Raw genomic sequence first — 21,840 nt, 5'->3', positions numbered from 1 at the left:
AGTCACTGGTCCTGAGGCATGCTGGCACCTGCCCACTTTGTCACAATGGATTCACGACGTTGCTAGGCAACCAGATGCTGCTGCCCCTTCTTGTCTGAGTGTTCCACAGATGGTAAGGCAGAGCATCTTTCAGTGGCGTGTTCTGATGGTGCTTGAGACTAGCATAGCTTAGTGTGAGCACTAACACTGGGGGCTTGGGTTACTAATATTCTTATTGGAAGGGCTGCGGTGGGGGACTATAGACAGACAGTGGGGTGGGGAGGGAGGGTGAATACAAGCTGAACTGGGATAAAGGAGGGGGATAGAGTCTTGCAGGAAAGAAGCGGCCAGCAAGGCCATAAACTCTGCCATGAAGCGATTCCTGTCCTTTGGGTACTGGGCTTCCAAACCAGAGCAGTCTGGTTTCCTGCCAGGGTTCAAGTCCTTGGGAAAGATACCTAAAGATGCTTGCCTGGTGGATGTTGACAAGATACGCAATCTCGTCATGCTTAGGATGTACCACGTTTCCCAAAGGACAAGAAAAAAAGGTAAGAGAGACCACATGTGTGACAGCCAGGAAGGGCGATTGGCAGCAGGGCCTAAGGCGGAGAAGTGCCACCCTTTTGGGCTTGGCCCATGGGAGAGGAGAGAAGTGAGCCCCAAGAGCTGCTGTCATGGAGGATGCTGGGTCTTATTCCCACCACAGGCTCCTCAGCATCTTGTCCTGTACACCGTGGATGAGCCTAGGTACCAGAGCTTCATTTAGGAGTGTCAAAACCCAACTCTTAGCTGGTTCCCAAATCCCCTACTAGTACCTCCCCCCTTAGTAGCAGTCTATTGGCAACTAAATAGTGAGTTGTCTACCAAACTAGAGAATGAATATATCGAGTATATAATGGGGTTTCAGTACTTTTTTTTTTCACTCTGACATTCCTTTAGCTGAATGTTTCTTGTATATCAAAGGAAGGATTACTTTGTTTGGAGTGGGTTTTTTGGAGCCGCTTTGTTATTCAGACGCTTTAAAGAACCTATAGTTCTTTACAGAAATAAAACGTACTGAAATGCTGCTAGTGAGTTGACTAAAACTGCCACAGACATGGTGAATATTGTGGAAGGTTACTTGGATGCTGTCTTTATGTTGTTTATTAAGAGAAAAGTTTAAATCATGCCAATTACAGATGAAAACATCCAGAATTATAAATGTCATTTCCATGAGAGAGGGGGTGAAGTGTGTGATCAACAGCAGTTTAGCCAAGCATGGAGGTGCTGCCCACAAACATACCTAGTGGGATGTTGGGCTGGAAATATAGCAAAATTAAGGTCACCACAGCTTTTTGAGATTAATGTTGAAAAAAACACCTTAGACTCATTGTAATACATAACCTTTACATCATATCTCAAAATCGAGTATCATTTTATTATTTTACTTAAATGTTTGTTAATAGCAGTAAGAGCACTGATTATAATATGTGATGAAGATTGAGCTGGTATGTGTTTTAAACAGCTCTCAGGATGTCTATCTATTCCTACTGAAGCATCACAATGGTTTTCTGTAATGTCACTAGGATTTTCAACCCCCATTTCATGGATGAGAGGACTGAGTTATCAAGTACACAAGACCTGCATAATAGGAGGAAAAGATGACATCAAAATAATGAAGAGACCAATTCAGAGAATACATGATGGAGAGTGGAGTTGGGAAAAGGAAATAGAGGGGTTAGGAAATTATGGTTTGTCTATAATTATACAGTTTATCAGTGGAGCGCTATGTTAAGGTATGGAGAGTTGGCTTAGTAATTAAGGTGCTTGCTTGTAAAGCCTATGACCCATCTCCAACTCTTCAGATCCAATCTTAGCAAGACACATGGAGGAGAGGCAAGCGCAAGGTCACACATGCCTACTAGTTGGCACAAGCCTCTGGAGTTTGATGACAGTGGCTGAGGTCCTGGCATGCCATTTTTCTCACTGTCTCTTGCTCTTCCTAATGTAAAATAAAAAAAGTATATTCAAAAAGCGAAATACTGCTTGGCATTGTGGCACACTCCTTTAATCCCAGCACTTGGAAGGCAGAGCTAGGAGGATCATGATGATCAAGATTTCAAAAGAATGATTGTAAATATGTTCAAAGAGGTCAAAGAACAAATCAAAAGAATCAAAGAAGAAATCAAAGAGGAAATCAAAAGAATCAAAGAGGAAATCAAAGAAGACGCAGGACACCAATTTAATGAAATAAAGAAGGCAATACAAGACATAAATAAGGAAATAGAAATAATAAAGAAAAACCAGTCAGAATTACTAGCAATGAAGAACACAGTTAATGAAATTAAAACATTCTGTAGAAAATGCATATACTATGCTTATCAAACTGCCCAGTAAGCTCTTCTCTTCATGTTCATACCCTTATATTAATGCTACTCTCACTGTGGTAGACAATCTTCTCTTTTCAGTTGGCAGTGACTTTGGGATGACTCTGAAAGCATCATTGTGCTGGAAAGATTGACGAGTGTGTTCAGTACTGCAATATCTCTATCACACCTTCCAGGGCTCAGGATTTTTTGTGGAAGAGATGGCAGAAAGAATGTAAAAGACAATGAAGGGTAGAACTACTTACAACATGCTCCCCACCAGGAACAAAATGGCTTGGATATCCATGACCTCACAGTGCCTGACACTACCAACACAAGACCATCAAAGTTAGGCGGAGAAGATCAGGACATCAAAATAAATGAGAGACTGATTGAGATGGGGTGTATGGAGTTTCAAAGTGGAAAGTGGGGGGAGGGAGAGTATTTACATGGGATAATCTTAAAATCATGGAAGTTGTTAACTTAAAAATTGAAAAAGAAAAAGAATGGCTAGGACTTCCAGTTAAGATGGTGGCTTAGGAACCAAACCAAAGCAGCCTAGTGGAGGAAAAGGCAAAGAATACCCAGCAAAATACACACTTTTACTAAAAAGTGAGGTGTATAAGAAATTAAAAAAGCAGCCTTCCGGTTAAGATGGCGGCATAGGTACCACGCCAAAGCAGCCTAGGGGGGAAAAAAGACCAAAAAAACTCAGCAAAATACACACTTTTACTAAAAAGTGAGGTGTATAGGAAATTGAAGCGGCAGCAGGGAAGTAGAAGAGTTATAGAGCATCCAGAGCCCGCACAGGCGGGAAAAGCGGCTCCGGCAGCTCGGCCAAACGCCGCGGTCGCGGCGCAGCAGAAAGCCGCCAGACTCCGCTCGAGCCGCAGGAAAAGCCAGGTGCGGGAGCTTCCCCTCACACCGCGCTCTCCGCAACTCGGGAAACGTGAGGGGAGGGCGGCAGTGAGCAGCTGAGCGAGGTAGAAGAACACGTGGAACAGCGAGCGAACCCGGGCAACTGCGGCTCTCTCCCCTCCCCCACCGCCTGAGCCCAGCTCCAGCGAACAGAGCAGCGGCCCGGGACCCGGCCACGCCAACTTGGGCTGACAACGGGACCCAAGCAGGAGCAGAGTTCGGCAGCAATATCAGCGGCTCCAGCACCGGTAACAGCGGCCACAGCAGCAGGAGACCCAGGAGTGGCAGCAGCGGTAGACTCGGCGGCAGCAGCTTCAGGGGGAGCAGTGGCAGTGGACACAGCAGCAGCAGCTTCAGCAGCACCGGTGGCTCCAGCAGTGGCAGCTACAGCAGCAGCAGAGGCAGCAGCAGCGGCTCAGTTTGCCCCGTAGGAAAAGCAAGTGCCCAGCTCCAGAAATCAGAACAGCAGCCCGACGACCCAGGCAGCAACTTGACTGAGACCAAAATCACCCAAGGTAACTGGGATTGCACCAGGGAAGGGTCTCACTTGGTCACAAGCTGACTTGGATCCCTCAACAGACCAGAAATCTAAACCTCTTTGTTGATAGAGGATCTGGTCATTATAATAACAACTCTTGCATACATACTCGGGGCTGTTTTTGATTGAATGTGTACAGTGTTTAGTTAAATTTTAGAATCTACCTGTATTTTATTCCACTCAGCCTGCTTGAATACTCCTATAGCAGGGAAACTCAACCCCTAAGAACATCTTTGTAGATACTCTGAGAGTCTTAAGAGCCACACCTAACACCTTAAGGTCCTACCCTGAAAATATATTACATCAAATCAATTGATACAGCTAAGAATACACAGCTAGCTAGAAAATCCAAGCATTAACTTAATCCAAGATGCAAAAATATATAGATTATAACACAAGAAACACTAAAAAGCAAGACGATATAAATCCACCTAAAAGTATTAATGCATCAGAAATGTCCTCCAGTGAGAAAGAGTTAGAGGAAATGCCTGAGAAAGAGTTCAAAAGAATAATTATAAATATGTTCAAAGAGGTCAAAGAACACATGAAAACAATCAAAGAAGAAATCAAAGAGGAAATCAAAGGAATCAAAGAAGAGGCAGGACACCAATTTAATGAAATAAAGAAGGCAATACAAGACATAAATAGGGAAATAGAAATAATAAAGAAAAACCAGTCAGAATTACTAGCAATGAAGAACACAGTTAATGAAATAAAAAACTCTGTAGAAAATCTCACCAGTAGGATGGATGAGGGAGAGGACAGAATATCTAAGCTAGAAGACCAGGTGGCAGACCTAATGCAGTCCAACAAAGAGAAAGACAAACTTATAGAAAAGTATGAGTGGGAATTTCAAGATATTCGGGACACTATGAAAAGATCCAATATAAGAATTCAGGGCATAGTAGAGGGAGAAGAACTCCACTCCAGAGGCATAGTAGGCATCTTCAACAAAATCATAGAGGAAAATTTCCCCCAAATTGGGAAAGAGGTGCCAATACAGATACAGGAAGCCTTTAGAACCCCAGCCAGACAAAACCCAGAAAGAACCTCTCCTCGCCATATTATAATCAAATTTCCAAACACACACACCAAAGAAAAAATATTGAAAGCAGTGAGAAAAATCAAGTTACCTACAAAAGCAAGCCCATCAGGATTACAGCAGATTATTCAACACAAACTTTTAAAGCCAGAAGGGCTTGGAGTGATATATTCCAAGTTCTGAAAGATAACAACTGTCAACCAAGGTTACTTTATCCTGTAAAGTTATCCATTCAAATAGATGGAGAAATAAAGACATTCCATGACAAAAGCAGGTTAAAGGAGTATTTGAAGACAAAACCAGCTCTACAGAAAATACTTGATAGAATCCTCCATGCTGAAGAAAAGGAAAAGCACACATATAAGGAACCTAGAAAAAACAAGCTATACTCAAATACCAGTTAACAGAAGAGAGCACAGGTAGAACCAGAAACACACACACACAAAAAAAATGGCAAACATAAATACACACCTTTCAATAATATCTCTTAATATCAACGGTCTCAATGCCCCAACGAAAAGACATAGATTTGCAGACTGGTTTAAAAAGCAGGATCCTACAATTTGTTGTCTCCAAGAAACTCACCTTTCTACAAAGGATAGACATTATCTTAGGGTGAAAGGTTGGAAGACGGTGTTTCAAGCAAATGGGCCTAGAAAACAAGCAGGGGTTGCTATCCTAATATCAGACAGGGTAGACTTTAGTCCGACATTAGTCAAGAAAGATAAGGAAGGTCACTTTATATTGATTAAGGGCACACTGCAACAGGAGGACATTACAATCCTAAACATATATGCACCTAACATGGGGGCTCCCAAATTCGTCAAACAAACACTATTAGAACTAAGGTCACAGATAACACCAAACACAGTGGTGGTGGGTGACTTTAACACCCCACTCTCATCAATTGACAGGTCATCCAGGGAAAGAATAAACAGAGAGGCATCTGGACTAAATGAGCTCATAGAAGGAATGGACCTAACAGATATATACAGGACATTTCATCCAAAGGCTGCAGAATATACATTCTTTTCAGCAGCACATGGAACATTCTCTAAAATAGACCATATATTAGGACACAAAGCAAATCTTAGGAGAGACAGGAAAATTGAAATAATTCCTTGCATTCTATCTGACCACAATGGAATTAAACTACAAATCAGTAGCAAGAAAGGCTATAGAGCATACACAAAATCATGGAAACTAAACAATACACTACTAAATGATGAGTGGGTCAATGAAGAAATCAAAAAGGAAATCAAAAAATTTATAGAGTCAAATGATAATGAGAACACAACATACCAAAATCTCTGGGACACAATGAAGGCAGTTCTAAGAGGTAAATTTATAGCCTTAAGTGCCTATATTAAGAAATTAGAAAGGTCGCAAGTAAATGACCTAATGCTTCGCCTTAAAGCCTTGGAAAAAGAAGAACAAGGCAAACCAAAAGTCAGTAGACGGGAAGAAATAATAAAGATTAGGGCAGAAATTAATGAGATAGAAACAAAAAGAACAATCCAAAGAATTAATGAAACAAAGAGTTGGTTCTTTGAAAGGATAAACAAGATTGATAAACCCTTAGCAAATCTGACCAAAAGAAAGAGAGAAGAGACACAAATTAATAAAATTAGAGATGAAGAAGGTAACATCACAACAGATTCCAGAGAAATTCCAAAAATCATAGGGACATACTATAAAAGCATATACTCCACAAAGTATGAAAATCTGAAAGAAATGGATGATTTCCTTGATCTATATGACCTACCTAAATTAAATCAAAATGAGATTAATCACTTCAATAGACCTATAACAACCATGGAGATCCGAACAGTTATCAATAATCTGCCAACTAAAAAAAGCCCAGGCCCGGATGGATTCACTGCTGAATTTTACCAGACTTTTAAGGAAGAGCTAACACCATTGCTTCTTAAGCTTTTCCAGGAAATAGAAAAAGAAGGAATTCTACCAAACTCCTTCTATGAGGCCAGCATCACCCTGATACCAAAAACCAGGCAAAGATAGAACAAAAAAAGAAAATTACAGACCAATCTCCCTCATGAACATAGATGCAAAAATTCTCAACAAAATATTGGCAAACAGAATACAAGAGTATATCAAAAAGATCATTCACCCTGACCAAGTAGGCTTTATCCCAGAGATGCAGGGATGGTTCAACATACGCAAATCTATAAATGTAATACATTACATAAACGGGTTGAAGGACAAAAATCACATGATCATCTCATTAGACGCAGAGAAACCATTTGACAAAATCCAACATCCCTTCATGATAAAAGTCCTACAGAGACTGGGAATAGAAGGAACATATCTCAATATAATAAAGGCTATTTATGACAAGCCTACAGCCAACATATTATTAAATGGGGAAAAACTGGAAGCTTTTCCACTAAAATCAGGAACAAGACAAGGGTGTCCACTGTCCCCACTTTTATTTAATATAGTTTTGGAAGTCTTAGCCATAGCAATAAGGCAAGAGACACACATAAAAGGGATACAAATTGGAAAGGAAGAAATCAAGTTATCATTATTTGCAGATGACATGATTCTATACATAAAGGACCCTAAAGACTCTACTAGCAAGCTGTTAGAGCTGATCAAAACCTACAGCAATGTAGCAGGATACAAAATAAATACACAGACATCAGTAGCCTTCATATATGCTAACAACAAACACACAGAGGATGAAATCAGAGAATCACTCCCATTCACAATTGCATCAAAAAAAATAAAATACCTTGGAATAAACCTAACCAAGGTAGTAAAGAATCTATACAATGAGAACTTTAAAACACTCAAGCGAGAAATTGCAGAAGACACTAGAAATTGGAGAAACATCCCTTGTTCCTGGCTTGGAAGAATCAATATCGTGAAAATGGCAATCTTACCAAGAGCAATCTACACATTTAATGCAATCCCTATCAAAATTCCAAAGGATTTCTTCATGGAAATAGAAAAAACAATCCAAAAATTCATTTGGAATCACAAAAAACCTCGGATATCTAAAATAATACTGAGCAACAAAAAAGAGGCTGGTGGTATTGCCATACCTGATTTTAACCTATACTACAGAGCCATAGTAACAAAAACAGCATGGTACTGGCACAAAAACAGACATGTAGATCAGTGGAACAGAATAGAGGACCCAGATGTAAGCCCAAGTAGCTATAGCCACCTGATATTCGATAAAAATGCCAAAAATACTCATTGGAGAAGAGACAGCCTCTTCAGCAAATGGTGTTTTGAAAACTGGATATATATCTGCAGAAGGATGAAAATAGATTCTTCTCTCTCGCCATGCACAAGAATTAAGTCCAAATGGATTAAAGACCTTAACATCAGACCGGAAACTTTGAAACTGCTAGAGGACAAAGTAGGGGAAACCCTTCAACATATTGGTCTTGGCAAAGACTTTCTGAATACAACCCCAATTGCTCAGGCAATAAAACCACAGATTAACCACTGGGACCTAATGAAATTACAAAGATTTTGCACTGCAAAGGACACAGTGAAAAAAGCAAAGAGGCAACCTACAGAATGGAAAAAAATCTTCGCCAGCTATATATCTGATGGAGGATTAATATCTAGGATATACAAAGAACTCAAAAAGTTAAATAATAAGGAATCAAGCCAATCAAAAAATGGGCTATGGAGCTAAATAGAGAGTTCTCAAAGGAAGAAATACGAATGGCATATAAGCATCTAAAAAAATGTTCTACGTCACTAGTCATCAGGGAAATGCAGATTAAAACTACACTGAGATTCCATCTCACTCCTGTCAGAATGGCCACCATCATCAAAACAAATGATCATAAATGTTGGCAGGGATATGGAAAAAAAGGAACCCTTCTGCACTGCTGGTGGGAATGCAATCTGGTCCAGCCATTGTGGAAAACAGCGTGGAGGTTTCTTAAACAGCTAGAGATTGATCTACCATATGACCCAGCTATAGCACTCCTAGGCATATATCCAAAGGACTCATCTCATTTCCTTAGAAGTACATGCTCAACCATGTTTATTGCTGCTCAATTTCTAATAGCTGGGAAATGGAACCAGCCTAGTTGTCCCTCAACAGATGAGTGGCTAATGAAGATGTGGCACATTTATACAATGGAGTTCTGCTCAGCGGTAAAGAAAAATGAAGTTATGAAATTTGCAGAAAAATGGATGGACCTGGAAAGTATTATACTAAGTCAGGTAACCCAGGCCCAGAAAGCCAAGCGCCACATGTTCTCTCTCATATGTGGATCCTAGCTACAGATGACTGGGCTTCTGCGTGAGAATGAAAGTACTTAGTAGCAGAGGCCAGTAAGTTGAAAAGGAGACATAAAGGATGGAGAAAGGAAGGGAGGAGGATACTTAATAGGTTGATATTGTATATATGTAATTACAATGATTGTAATGGGGAGGTAATATGATGGAGAACGGAATTTCAATTGGGAAAGTGTGGGGGTGGGGAGGGAGGGAATTACCATGGGACATATTTTATAATCATGGAAAATGTTAATAAAATTAAAAAAAAAATCAAAAAAAAAAAAAAAGAAATTAAAAAAGCAGGAGACATGTTAGTTGTCAGGGTCGAAGGCTGATGAGCAGCTCTGGCCCCTGTCCGTGGTCTTCACTGCAAGGAGACCAGGTGAGCCTCCCACTGTGGAACGTGAACGGCTGGCAGTGTGGTTTCCTTCGGCATCTGGAGCTTTCCAAAGAAGAAAGCGTCCACTCTTCTGTTTGGAGGACGGAAGACCCCCGGCCCAAGACCTCCATATTTACATATATACACACATACATATATATACACACAAACACATATATATATATGCATACATACATACATATGTCTCTGAAACAAACAAAAAAATATATATACACATATATATGTTTTTATTTGCTTGTTTTTTTCAAGATAGAGTCTTGCTATAGCTCAGGCTTACCTAGAATTCACTATGTAGTCTCAGGGTGGCCTGAAAGTCACAGTGATCCTTTCTACCTCTCCCTCACGAGTGCTGGAATTAAAAGTAGGCCACCACTCCTGGCATAAAAGAATTTTTTTTTCACGTTTTAAAAAATATTTTATTTATTTGTTTGCAGTTTTCAAACATGTGCACAATGTCTTTTTAAAATAAATTTTATTTATTTAACAGTGTCAGAGAGAGAAAGAGGCAGATAGAGAGAAATAGAGAGAATGTGTGCACCCGGGCCTCCAGCCACTGCAAACGAACTCCAGATGTGTGTGCCCCCTTGTGCATCTGGCTAACGTGGGTCATGGAGAATCGAGTCTCAAACTGGGGTCCTCAGGCTTCACAGGCTTAAGCACTAAGCCATCTCTCCAGCCCACATCATGTTTTTTTTTTAATTTTTATTAACATTTTCCATGATTATAAAATATATCCCATGGTAATTCCCTCCCTCCCCACCCCCACACTTTCCCATTTGAAATTCTGTTCTCCATCATATTACCTCCCCATTACAATCATTGTAAAAAATTGAAAAAATCTTCGCCAGCTATATATCTGATAGAGGATTAATATCTAGGATATACAAATAACTCAAAAAGTTAAATAATAAGGAATCAAACAAGCCAATCAAAAATGGGCTATGGAGCTAAATAGAGAGTTCTCAAAGGAAGGAATACGAATGGCATATAAGCATCTAAAAAAATGTTCTACATCACTAGTCATCAGGGAAATGCAGATTAAAACTACACTGAGATTCCATCTCACTCCTGTCAGATTGGCCACCATCATGAAAACAAATGATCATAAATGTTGGCGGGGATGTGGAAAAAAAGGAACCCTTCTGCACTGCTGGTGGGAATGCAATCTGGTCCAGCCATTGTGGAAAACAGTGTGGAGGATCCTAAATCAGCTAAAGATTGATCTACCATATGACCCAGCTATAGCACTCCTAGGCATATATCCAAAGGACTCATCTCATTTCCTTAGAAGTACGTGCTCAACCATGTTTATTGCTGCTCAATTTAAAATAGCTGGGAAATGGAACCAGCCTAGTTGTCCCTCAACAGATGAGTGGCTAATGAAGATGTGGCACATTTATACAATGGAGTTCTACTCAGCGGTAAAGAAAAATGAAGTTATGAAATTTGCAGAAAAATGGATGGACCTGGAAAGTATTATACTAAGCGAGGTAACCCAGGCCCAGATGTTCTCCCTCATGTGTGGATCCTAGCTACAGATGATTGGTCTTCTGCGTGAGAATGAAAATACTTAGTAGCAGAGGCCAGTAAGTTAAAAAGGAGACGTAAAGGGTAGAGAAAGGAAGGTAGGAGGATACTTAATAGGTTGATATTGTATATATGTAATTACAATAATTGTAATGGGGAGGTAATATGATGGAGAATGGAATTTCAAATGGGAAAGTGTATGGGGGGGGCGGGAGGGAATTACCATGGGATATATTTTATAATCATGGAAAATGTTAATAAAAAATTTTAAAAAAATGAAAAAAAAATTTAAAGAATATTACCAATTTAGAGACAATATGATATTATTTTTCCAAAAATATGAAATTGGGCTGGAGAGGTGGCTCAGCTGCCAAAGGGACATGCTTTCAAAGCCTACTGGCTGGGGTTTTATACCCCAGTCCCCACATGGAAGGCAGATGCACAACATGATGCATGAATCTGGAGTTTGTTTGCCACAGCAACAGGCTCTCACACCCATTTACCGCACACACAAACGATCAATAAATCAACCAATAAATAAAATATTTGGGGCTGGAGAGATGGCTTAGCAGTTAAGCACTTGACTGTGGAGCCTAAGGACTCCGGTTTGAGGCTCGATTCCCAAGTACCCACGTTAGCCAGATGCACAATGGGGGTGCATGCATCTGGAGTTCGTTTGCAGTGGCTGAAGGCTCTGGTGTGTCCATTCTCTCTTTCTCTATCTGCCTTTCTCTCTGTCTGTCGCTCTCAAATAAATAAATAAAATATATGTGCTGGAGAAAATGCTTTGCAGTTTAAGCACTTGCCTGCAAAGCCAAAGGACCCAGGTTTGATTTCCCAGTACACAGGTAAAGCCAGACGCACCAGGTGGCAGAAGCATCTGGAGTTTGTTTGCAGTGGCTGGAGGCCCTGGCACACCTATTTCTCTCTCTTTGGTCCCAACACTTGAGAGGCAGAATTAGGAAGATCACAGTGAATTCAAGGCCACCTTGAGAATGCACAGTCAATTGCTGGTAAGCCTGGGCTAGAGTGAGACCCTACCTCAAGAAACCAAAAAAAGCAGAGTGTGGAGGCACATACCTTTAATCCCAGCACTCTGGAGGCAGAGGTAGGAGGATCACTGTGAGTTCAAGGCCACCCTGAGACTACATAGTGAATTCCAGGTCAGCCTGGACTAGAGTGTAACATTATCTTGAAAAACAAAAAACAAAAAAACCTAAAGGTGTGCAGGGGAAACAACTGCTAGGGGAGGACTCTCTGATGGAGCTGCCTACAAATGGTGGTGCAATGTGCTCGAGACTCTCCATCGAGCTGCCTGCTAGTGACGTCATGTGCTCCAGAGACACAGCACAACTTTTGTAATCTAAATTTTTGTAAGTGAATTTGATGATTTTCAGAACTTTAGGGAAATACAAAAGCTTTGCATGACATGGTGGCACATGCTTTTAATCGCAGCACTCGGGAGGCTGAGGTAGGATCTTTGTGAGGTTGAGGCCACTCTGAGACTACATAGTGAATCCCAGGTCAGCGTAGGCTAGAGCAAGACCCTACTTTGAAAACCCAGAGCTGGATAGATGGCTCACCATTTAAGGAGAAGCCTAACAACCTGGGTTCAATTCCACTAAGCCATATCTCCAATCCAACATTTCATTTTTTTTTTGAGAGAGAAAAAGAGGAAGTATGGGTGCCCCCAGAGCCTCCAGCCGCTGCAAACAAACTCCAGTTGCATGTGTTACCCTGTGCTTTTACATGGGTCCTGGGGAATCAAACCTTGGTAATTTGACTTTGCAGGCAAGCACCTTACATGCATTGCTAAGCTATCTCTTCAGCCTCCAACAGTACTTTTTATTCTGTGTTTCTTTTTCTTTGTTTAGTATTTTATTTATTTATTTGAAAGAGACAAAGAGACAGGGACGGAGGGAAGGAGGAAGAGAGAGAGAATGGGCACTCCAGGGCATCCAGCCACTTCAAAGGAACTCCAAATGTATGTGCCCCCTTGTGCATCTGGCTTGTCAGTCCCGGAGAATCGACCGTGAGTGTGAGGGGGTCGGGCAGCGTGGTGAACGTGTGTTGGGGCTGGACGACTCATACTTACCTGGCAGGGGAGATACCATGATCACGCAGGTGGTTTTCCCAGGGCGAGGCTTCTCCATTGCACTCCGGATGTGTTGACCCCTGTGATTTCCCTGAATGCCGGAAACTCGACTGCATAATTTGTGGTAGTGGGGGACTGCGTTCGCGCTCTTCCCTGGTCTTGGAGTTCAAAGTCAGAAGTCACCGACATACTTGTTATGACAAGAAGGGGCTTTCTTAGTATGTGGAAATAGGATTTGTTGTAGTATAGTCACATGATGATTGGGAATTAATTGCTCATGAATAAAGTCATTTTTTCTAGCTCCTCGAATACTGATCTATTATTGTTGTATTTATTTTTAGGGGTCTCTGTCATGTAGTTCTCTGTTACCATTTAAATGTTTTTGTTCTGCAGAGAATCAGTTCAGTGTTTGTTTGTTTTTTTCTTTTCAAGGTAGGTCCTCACTCTAGCCCAGGCTGACCTGGAATTCATTATGTATTCTCAGGGTGGCCTCATCTCATGGAGATCTTCCAACCTTTGCCGCCAGAGTGCTGGGATTAAATGCATAGGCCAACACACCTGGCTCCTTACTTTTTTTTTAAACCCTATGCCTCAAAGTATTTCTGGTAGTTCAGTGGCTTTTTTTTTTTAACTGATCCACGAACTGGTAAAGCAGCAATGCTACAAAGTGCAGCTGAATGGGAGATAAATTCATCCTTCATCCTCTGACTAGTTTGATCAATTATGCCAGATATTTCATAGCATAACTGTAGTTTCCAATCTGGATTGGGGGTTTTCAAATCCAATTTGAGAGAAACTGTAATAGCCAACTTATTTATTTGAGTTATTTAATATTTATATTATTTGAGAAAGAGGTAGAGAGACTGGACATGCCAGGGCCTCTAGCCCCTACAAATGAACTCCATATGCATTCACCCCGTATCTGGTTTACGTCGGTCCTGGGGGAACGAACCAGGGTCCTTTGGCTTTGCAGGCAAGTGTCGTAACCGCTAAGCCATCTTCTCCAGTCCAAGGAACTTGTTTTTAGCTCCAAACACTTGAGCCACATTCTGAACACAGGAACAGTTGCTTTCTCTCCTTCCCTCATTCCCTACATCCCATCCACTACCACTGTGCTCTAGCTATGCACATCTGCATTTTAGAAGAGCCTTGTCCATTTGTGTTTCTGCTTAATAGTCAAGAACTGCTGACATACTGTGAATAGAATGTAAAATTTGAAACAATGCAGATTTTAAAGGTTATAATAGGTGTCTTGTGCTTTAATACTCTCTTGTAAGACTATTCTTTAGGCAGATGAATCAAACAACTATGTAAATTACTAACACTGAAAATGAACCAAACTGAAAAGGAAAACTTCCAGGCAGAGTCTTTCTACTGTATCCTGTCATTGAAGAGGATAAACAGTGCCACTGACTGGCAAAGCCGGGACCACCAGTCTGAGGGAAAACAGGGCCTTGGGAGGTGGGCAAGGAGTCAGCGAAGTGACAGACACACACACAAGGTTAATGTATCTGAGTGTGTTTTACTGAAGTAGAGCATCAGGTTATATACAATTCCAGCTGCATAAGCTTAGCTTTTGTTTATTCATGTGGTACAATTTTTATGAACAGCCTGCTTCAAGCATCAAGTTTTTTGTTTTGTTTTGTTTTTTCGAGGTAGGGTCTCACTCTGGTCCAGGGTGACCTGGAATTAACTCTGTCATCTTAAGGTGGCCTTGAACTCATGGTGATCCTCCTACCTCTGCCTCCTGAGTGCATCAAGTATTTTTAACAAAAGTTCTAACAGGGCGACTTCATAAATCTAGTATGTTTTCTTTCTTGAACCATGCCATAAAAATGGATGTGTATCAAATCCTGCCTTTTCATAATTGGATCCCAGTTGTTTCCTAATGCTTTCTCTTTGTGCTTTCGTAAGCAAGCATCAAGGTGGCCTCGACCTAGCAAGTCTGTCCACAAAAGTTAAAGATTATCAAGAAACAAGCTTCCCACCATTGTTTACTAGCATATCCCCATTACCATACACTCCTGTATAAGGTAATGGTTCATCGATTGGTTCTGGTCCTGGGAATTCTGACTGTGGCTTGGAAGAACAGCGGGGTCACAGGAGGAAGCATCACACCATCAGGTGACTCAATTTTTGGAAACTGTTCCATATCTAATTTTTACTAAATTGTGAAAGAACATCATGCTGCTGTCATGTGTCAGGAACAGAGCAGTAGTAATGAAGAAAACAGCTATTAGACAGCAGCAAAAGGCACTACACACCTCGAAAATGCACGTCCTTCCAGGAGGCTTTCTTCCTTGAAGCTTTCGCCTCAGCCTGGTGAACAGGTCACGCAGACTCCACTGTAGTTGACGTGGAAAAACAGGGCACAAAACTCAAACAAAAACCAACCAAACAACAATAACCACAACAGAAAAAAATACATATACATATATACACACACACACACACACACACACACACACATCAATTTATTTTCTGATCCCCAAACTAGACTCTAAAGCCTGGTCCTCTTCAGTCCACCTCCCAAGTGTCACATGCTAGGTCTGTACCCCGTACCTAGCATGACCCAGCTTTCTACAGCACAGACACAACCCCCTTACTAATACTGGGGCCTAAATCAGCCGTGGTTACTACTGCTAATTGTTCGCACTGTTAGAAATTATTCAGGTTTCATTTATAGGCTTCATCCTCCTTCCATTAAAAATTTTTTAAAATGTGTACAATCCCAGCAATGAGGAGGCAGAGGTAGGTGGATCTCTGTGAGTTCCAGGCCACCCCGAGACTACATAGTGGATTTCAGGAGAACCTGGGCTAGTCAGGGAGACCCTACCTTGAAGTCCCCTCCCCCCCAAAATCAGACCACTCTGACCAAACCACAACTTGCCAAGTCAACTGCTAAAGCGTTTACCACACAAGGATTAACAGGAGTGTGGGAGTGGCTCGATCAAAGGACAGATGAGATGCCGCTACACATTTCCCAGGGGACACTAAAATGACATGAGCACACAGCCATTAAAACAAGTAGGTGCCCTGTTCTTTCTTTCTGTCTATCTGTCTTTCTTCTTATTGACAACTTCCATTATTGTAAACAATATCCTATGGTAAGCCCCTCCCTCCCCCCACTTTTCCCCTTTCAAACTCCACTCTCCATCCTATCCCTTCCCCCTCTCAATCAGTCTCTTTCATTTTGATGTCATGGTCTTTTCTTCCTATTATGACGGTCTTGTGTAAGTAGTGTCAGGCACTGTGAGGTCATGGATATCCAGGCCATTTTGTGTCTGGAGGAGCACGTTGGAAGGAGTCCTGCCAGTGAAAAGTCAGGCTGGTATCCCGTGCATGGAAAAATTGCGATTCCTGAGCTGTGTTTAAAAAAAGTTTTTCCACGTCGTTATTCGCTGTTGTAGTAAACCATCTGTAGATACGTTGGTACTGGGCAGCCTGGGCAGCTCCGTGCCCTCATTGCGCCACACGTCTTCCACGCGGGACGCGGAGGCGCTCGACCACGGGAGCCGGCATCCTCCGCGCGCTTCCCAATCTGCAGACACCGTCCCCACCCCCGAGACCCCCCGCCAAGGCTGGGCTTTGCGAGCCCCGGCCAGCCTCAGGGGACCCGCAGTGGGAGCGACCATGGCTGTTTCCTGTGGCTTCTTCTAAAGCTTTCGGCAAAATTGGGGACCCAAGCCGAGCTTGGTGGTGCACGACTTTAATCGCAGCACTTGGGAGGCAGAGGTAGGAGGATCGCAGTGGGTTCGAGGCCACCCTGAGGCTACATAGAGAGTTCCAGATCAGCCTGGTTTAGGATGAAGACCCTTGGTCGAAAAAACAAAAATAAATAAATTAATTAATTAATTAAGTAAAGGTCCGATTCGCAGGCGCTGCATCCTCGCAGGACACGATCCGTTTTAAGTAAGATGATTCCATATCCAAACAATCTGGAAATCATTTCTCTTGATGTATGGGGTTTTTTTTGGCAGGAAGGGGTGGTTGGCTTGTTTAGTTAACGGATAGAAAAACAAAACATTGGTACGTGGTACGAAAATGATTGAGCGATCTCCCCATCCCAATTATTATTATGTAGCACAGGGTGGCCTTGAACTCACATCAATTCCACCTACCTCTACCTCTGCTTCCTTAGTGCTGCGATTAAAGGGCGTGTTCCACCATGCCCGGCTTATGTTTTTAATATTTATTTATTTTTTTAATTTAAATTTATTTTTATTTATCTAAGAGAGACAAACACAGAGAGAATCGGCAGGCCAGGGCTTCCAGTAACTACAAACGAAGTGCAGACGCATGCGCCCCCTTGTGCATCTGGATAACGTGGGTCCTGGTCCTGGGGAATGGAGCCTCTACCCTGGGTCCTTAGGCTTCACAGCAAGCGCTTAATCGCTAAGCCATCTCTCCAGCCCTAATTTTTGTTTATTTTTCTTTATTTATTTGAGAGTGACAGACAGAAAGAGGTAGAGAGACAATAGGTGCACCAGGGAGTCCAGCGACTGCAAATGAATTCCAGATATATGCAACACCTTGTGCATCATCTGGCTTACTTGGGTCCAGGGGAATCAAGCCTTGAACCAGGATCCTTAGGCCGCACAGGCAAGTGCTTAACCACTAACTGGCTTTTTTTTTTTTTTTTTTTTTTTTAGGTAGGGTCTCACTCTACACTAGGCTGGCCAGAACTCATGGCAATCGTCTTACCTCTGACCTTATTATTATTGCTATTTTAATATATCTTATTTATTTGTTTGTTTATTTGAGAGAGAGAAATACGGAGAGAGAGTGGGAGGGAGAGAGAGAATGGGGACACCAGGGCCTCCAGCCACTGCAAAAGAACTCCAGATGCATGTGCCTCCTCGTGCATCTGGGTTACGTGGAACCTGGAGAATCGAACAGGGATCCTTTGGCTTCCAAGGCCTTCCAAGGCCTTAACTGCCAAACCATCTCTCCAAACTCTCTCTCTCTCTCTCTCTCTCTCTCTCTCTCTCTCTATATATATATATATATATATATATATATATATATATATATATATATATATATATTTATTTATTTATTTATTTTTCTTTTGAGGCATTTCTCACTCCATCCAGGCTGACCTGGAATTCACTGTAATTTCAGGGTGGCCTTGAACTCACAGCACACCTCAACCTCTGCCTCCAAAGTGGGGGATTAATGGCATGTGCCACCACACTTGGCTTGAGTTTAAAATTTGTTTGTTTGTTTGAGACAAAGAGAGGACAGAGATATAGTTAGTGAAAGAGACAATATTGGCTCATCAGAGTCTCCAGCCACTGCAAAGAACTCAAGACACATGTGCCATCATGTGCATCAGCTTTACATGGGTTCTGGGAGTTGAACCTGTGTGCTTTGGCTTTGAAGGCAAAGAAGTGCATTATGCTGAGCCATCTCTACAGCTCAAAATTTCTTCTTTTATTTTCTTATTTTTTTACAGCCAGGCATGGAGGTGCACACCTTTAGTCCCCGTTTGGGAGGAAGAGATAGGAGGAACCCTCTGAGTTCAAGGCCACCCTGAGACTACATAGTGAATTTCAGGTCAGCCTGAGCTACGGTGAGATTCTTCATCAAAAAAAAAAAAAAAAAAAAAAAAAATTTTCTTTTTTTGAGACAGGGTCTTGCTCAGGCTGACCTGAAACTCACTCCTTAATCACATGTTGGCCTTGAACTCAAGCAATCCTCCTGACTATCCATCCCCAATGTTGGGATTAGAAGCATGTGCCACCATGCTTGGTACTTGCTTAATTAAAAACATATTTACTGGGCTGGAAAGGTTTCTCAGTGGTTAAGGCTCTTGCCTGTGAAGCCTAAGGACCCAGATTCAATTCCCTAGTACCCATGTAAGCGAGATACCCCAGGTGATGCATGGTCTGGAGTTGGTTTGCCGTGGCTGGAGGCCCTGGCACACCCATTCTAACACTTGCTCCCGCGCGCGCACGTGTGTGTGCGGGCACACACACACAAACACACAGTCTCCCTCAAATAAATAAATACTATTTTTTTAGGAGCCAAGCATGGTGGCCTTTAATCCCAGCACTTGGGGGGCAGAGGTAGGATTGCCATGAGTTCGAGGCCACCCTGAGACTACATAATGAATTCCAGGTCAGCCTGGGTTAGAGTGAGATGCTTCCTCAAAAACCAAAACACAAAAACCAAAACAAAGAATTTAAAACCTGGAACTTGGGCTGGGCATATAGGTTGGCAGTAGGTAGATGGTCTGCTTAGCATGTGTGACACCTTGAGTTTAATCCCCAGCATCAACCAAACAATCAGTCTGGGATTAGGCTTTAGAACAATAGCTTATTGTTTTAGCCCTGGCCCTGAGAGTGCCTCTAACCTGGGTACAGGCAGCCAGACTTGTTGAAAAGGTTCAAGCCCTTACTTCAGTCACAGACTTAATCTTGCCACCAAAGTGAATTTAATAGAGATTCAGCTGGGCGAGTTGGTGAATGCCTTTAATCCTGATGCTCAGGAGGCAGAGAGAGCAGGATTGCAGTGAGTTCAAGGCCACATGAGACTACACAGTGAATTCCAGATCAGCCTCAGCTAGTAAGACCCTACCACACACACACGCACACACACACACACACACACACAAAAAATAATAAGATTCAGATCTGTGATTTCTACTTGAAACTATCCTGTCAAAACTTAATAGTACTCCGCCGGTTCCAGACCGGCCTCCGGGGCGTCGGTGTGGCTCCACCATGTCGAAGGTGTCCTTTAAGATCACGCTCACGTTGGACCCGTGGCTGCCCTACAAAGTACTCAGTGTTCCTGAAAGTACACCTTTTACAGCAGTCTTAAAGTTTGCAGCAGAAGAATTTAAAGTTCCTGCAGCAACAAGTGCAATTATTACCAATGATGGAATAGGAATAAATCCTGCTCAGACTGCTGGAAATGTTTTTCTAAAGCACGGTTCAGAACTACGAATTATTCCTAGAGATCGTGTTGGAAGTCATTAGTACATGCAACTTGGAGCACAGTTACCGACCAGAATAAATATTGATGTTTGTCGTTGCTGTAAAATTGAAATCAGGTATTTAAGATACTATGAAAATAACAAGAATCAAAGAAACAATGAACGGTGGCTCTTCTGTCCCTTGTTGTTCATACTTTTCATATGAAGTGGGAAGCCTCATGGGTGGAGGGCACGACCTCCAGAGAAGGTGGTACAGTTGATGGTTGCTACCTCATCACAATTGAGAGTTCACTTGTGGCAAATGGATTATCTGACTTGGCAAATAATTCTTAGCCAGAACATTTTGAAAGTTAAAGTTCACTGTCACACTTGTATTTGAGTTAAAATAGAAAAGGATTATGGGTCATGGATTGCCCCGACCAGCGGGACCTAGTTATTCGTGAGGGCACCAGGAGGACCTTAGCCTGCAAAGAAAATGGGCGAGAGAGGGGAATGGACTCAGGCAAACCAATGCTTGTCGAGAGTCGTTTATTCAGCCAGAAGGCTCATCTTTTAAAGTCAGTTTTAGGTAGGGGAGGGGTAAGGGGCGTAGAGGGTGAGACAGTACAGACTCTTCTTGCACAAGGCATGGATCATATGGAAGACATGAATCATATGGAAGGGGGTCAGGGTGACCTAGGTGGTGGAAGGTTACAAACTCTTCTTGGCCTCAGGCCAGAGACATTGTGGTTGTTCTGAGAAGTCAAAACTCAGGGGCCTTGATACTGCAGGCGCAGAGCAGAATGTTTATTCTTTAGCTAGAATGCAGCAGGGGTGGAGGAGGGGTAAGGGAAAGATGAAGGATTTCTTTTAAGGGTGGTCCCCAACATCTCCCCCTCTCTTATGTAAAAAATGAGGTAAGTGAGGCAGTCATTGCAAAGCCCTTGGTCACATGTTAACAACATTTAGGTTTTAGTGCCAATTGTTTGTCACGTTCAGTGGGTCCCAGGGTAGCCCTGAGGATGTTAAACAGGGAGGCAAGCGTTCCCCAGGGATCGGACAAAGCCATTATATCATTTTGGCAGGATGTTTCTGTGGCCAGAGTGTCTAGAGTGATCCCGACAGTAGGGGCACAAACGGGACCTGAGCCTGTTAGAAAGGTGATGCTAGACCCTTACCGGTCATTGGGTCGGCCTCCTCTCAGTGAGGTCGCCCTGTCTTAGGTGGGCCAAGACTTAGTCACCTGTTCCGTCACTGACTTACCAGGTCACTCACTTTGTGGCAGCGCAACGCACCTCTCCCTTAGAATAAGCTGATAGGGTCCTCCTGGGATCCCAAAGGACGGACTTTGTATGTTAAAAAGATGACCTTAAGCATTTGAAGTTCTTTTTGTAGCCAATAGTAGGAGGGGGAGCGCAGAGACTTGAACCATCACATAGAGGGACGGGACCAGAATTTCCACTGAAAGGAGGGTTTTTTTTTTTCTTTTTTTTTTTTTAAATTTTTATTAACATTTTTCATGAATATAAAATATATCCCATGGTATTTCCCTCCCTCCCCACCCCCACACTTTCCCGTTTGAAATTCCATTCTCCATCATATTACCTCCCCATTACAATCATTGTAATTACATATATACAATATCAACCTATTAAGTATCCTCCTCCCTTCCTGACAGGAGGGTTTTTGCAGGGTGGTAAAGTCTAAAGGTTGAGGGGGAGGGCCGGCAGGTTCTTTGGCTGCATATGTGGCGGAGACTTCTTCAGTTGCCAGGCGATGGTAGTGAACGTCCACCGGCTTGA

The 21,840-nt window shown here is 42.4% G+C and overlaps 1 protein-coding gene and 1 non-coding gene across 2 annotated transcripts; both read left to right on the top strand.

Moving 5' to 3' along the window:
- The first annotated feature begins 13,108 nt into the window (after positions 1 to 13,108).
- Positions 13,109 to 13,272, top strand: LOC123462652. The gene has a single exon (XR_006638436.1). It is a non-coding gene; the product is annotated as a U1 spliceosomal RNA (small nuclear RNA).
- A 6,572-nt stretch (positions 13,273 to 19,844) lies between these two features.
- LOC123462108 (ubiquitin-fold modifier 1-like) lies at positions 19,845 to 20,102 on the top strand. Its single transcript, XM_045154175.1, has one exon. It carries the CDS (start codon positions 19,845 to 19,847, stop codon positions 20,100 to 20,102), a length of 258 nt encoding a protein of 85 aa, XP_045010110.1.
- The last annotated feature ends 1,738 nt before the right edge of the window (positions 20,103 to 21,840 follow it).

Source organism: Jaculus jaculus, chromosome 7 (assembly GCF_020740685.1).
Source record: "Jaculus jaculus isolate mJacJac1 chromosome 7, mJacJac1.mat.Y.cur, whole genome shotgun sequence".
Classification (NCBI taxonomy): domain Eukaryota; kingdom Metazoa; phylum Chordata; class Mammalia; order Rodentia; family Dipodidae; genus Jaculus; species Jaculus jaculus.
This window is presented reverse-complemented; position numbering and strand designations above follow the sequence as displayed.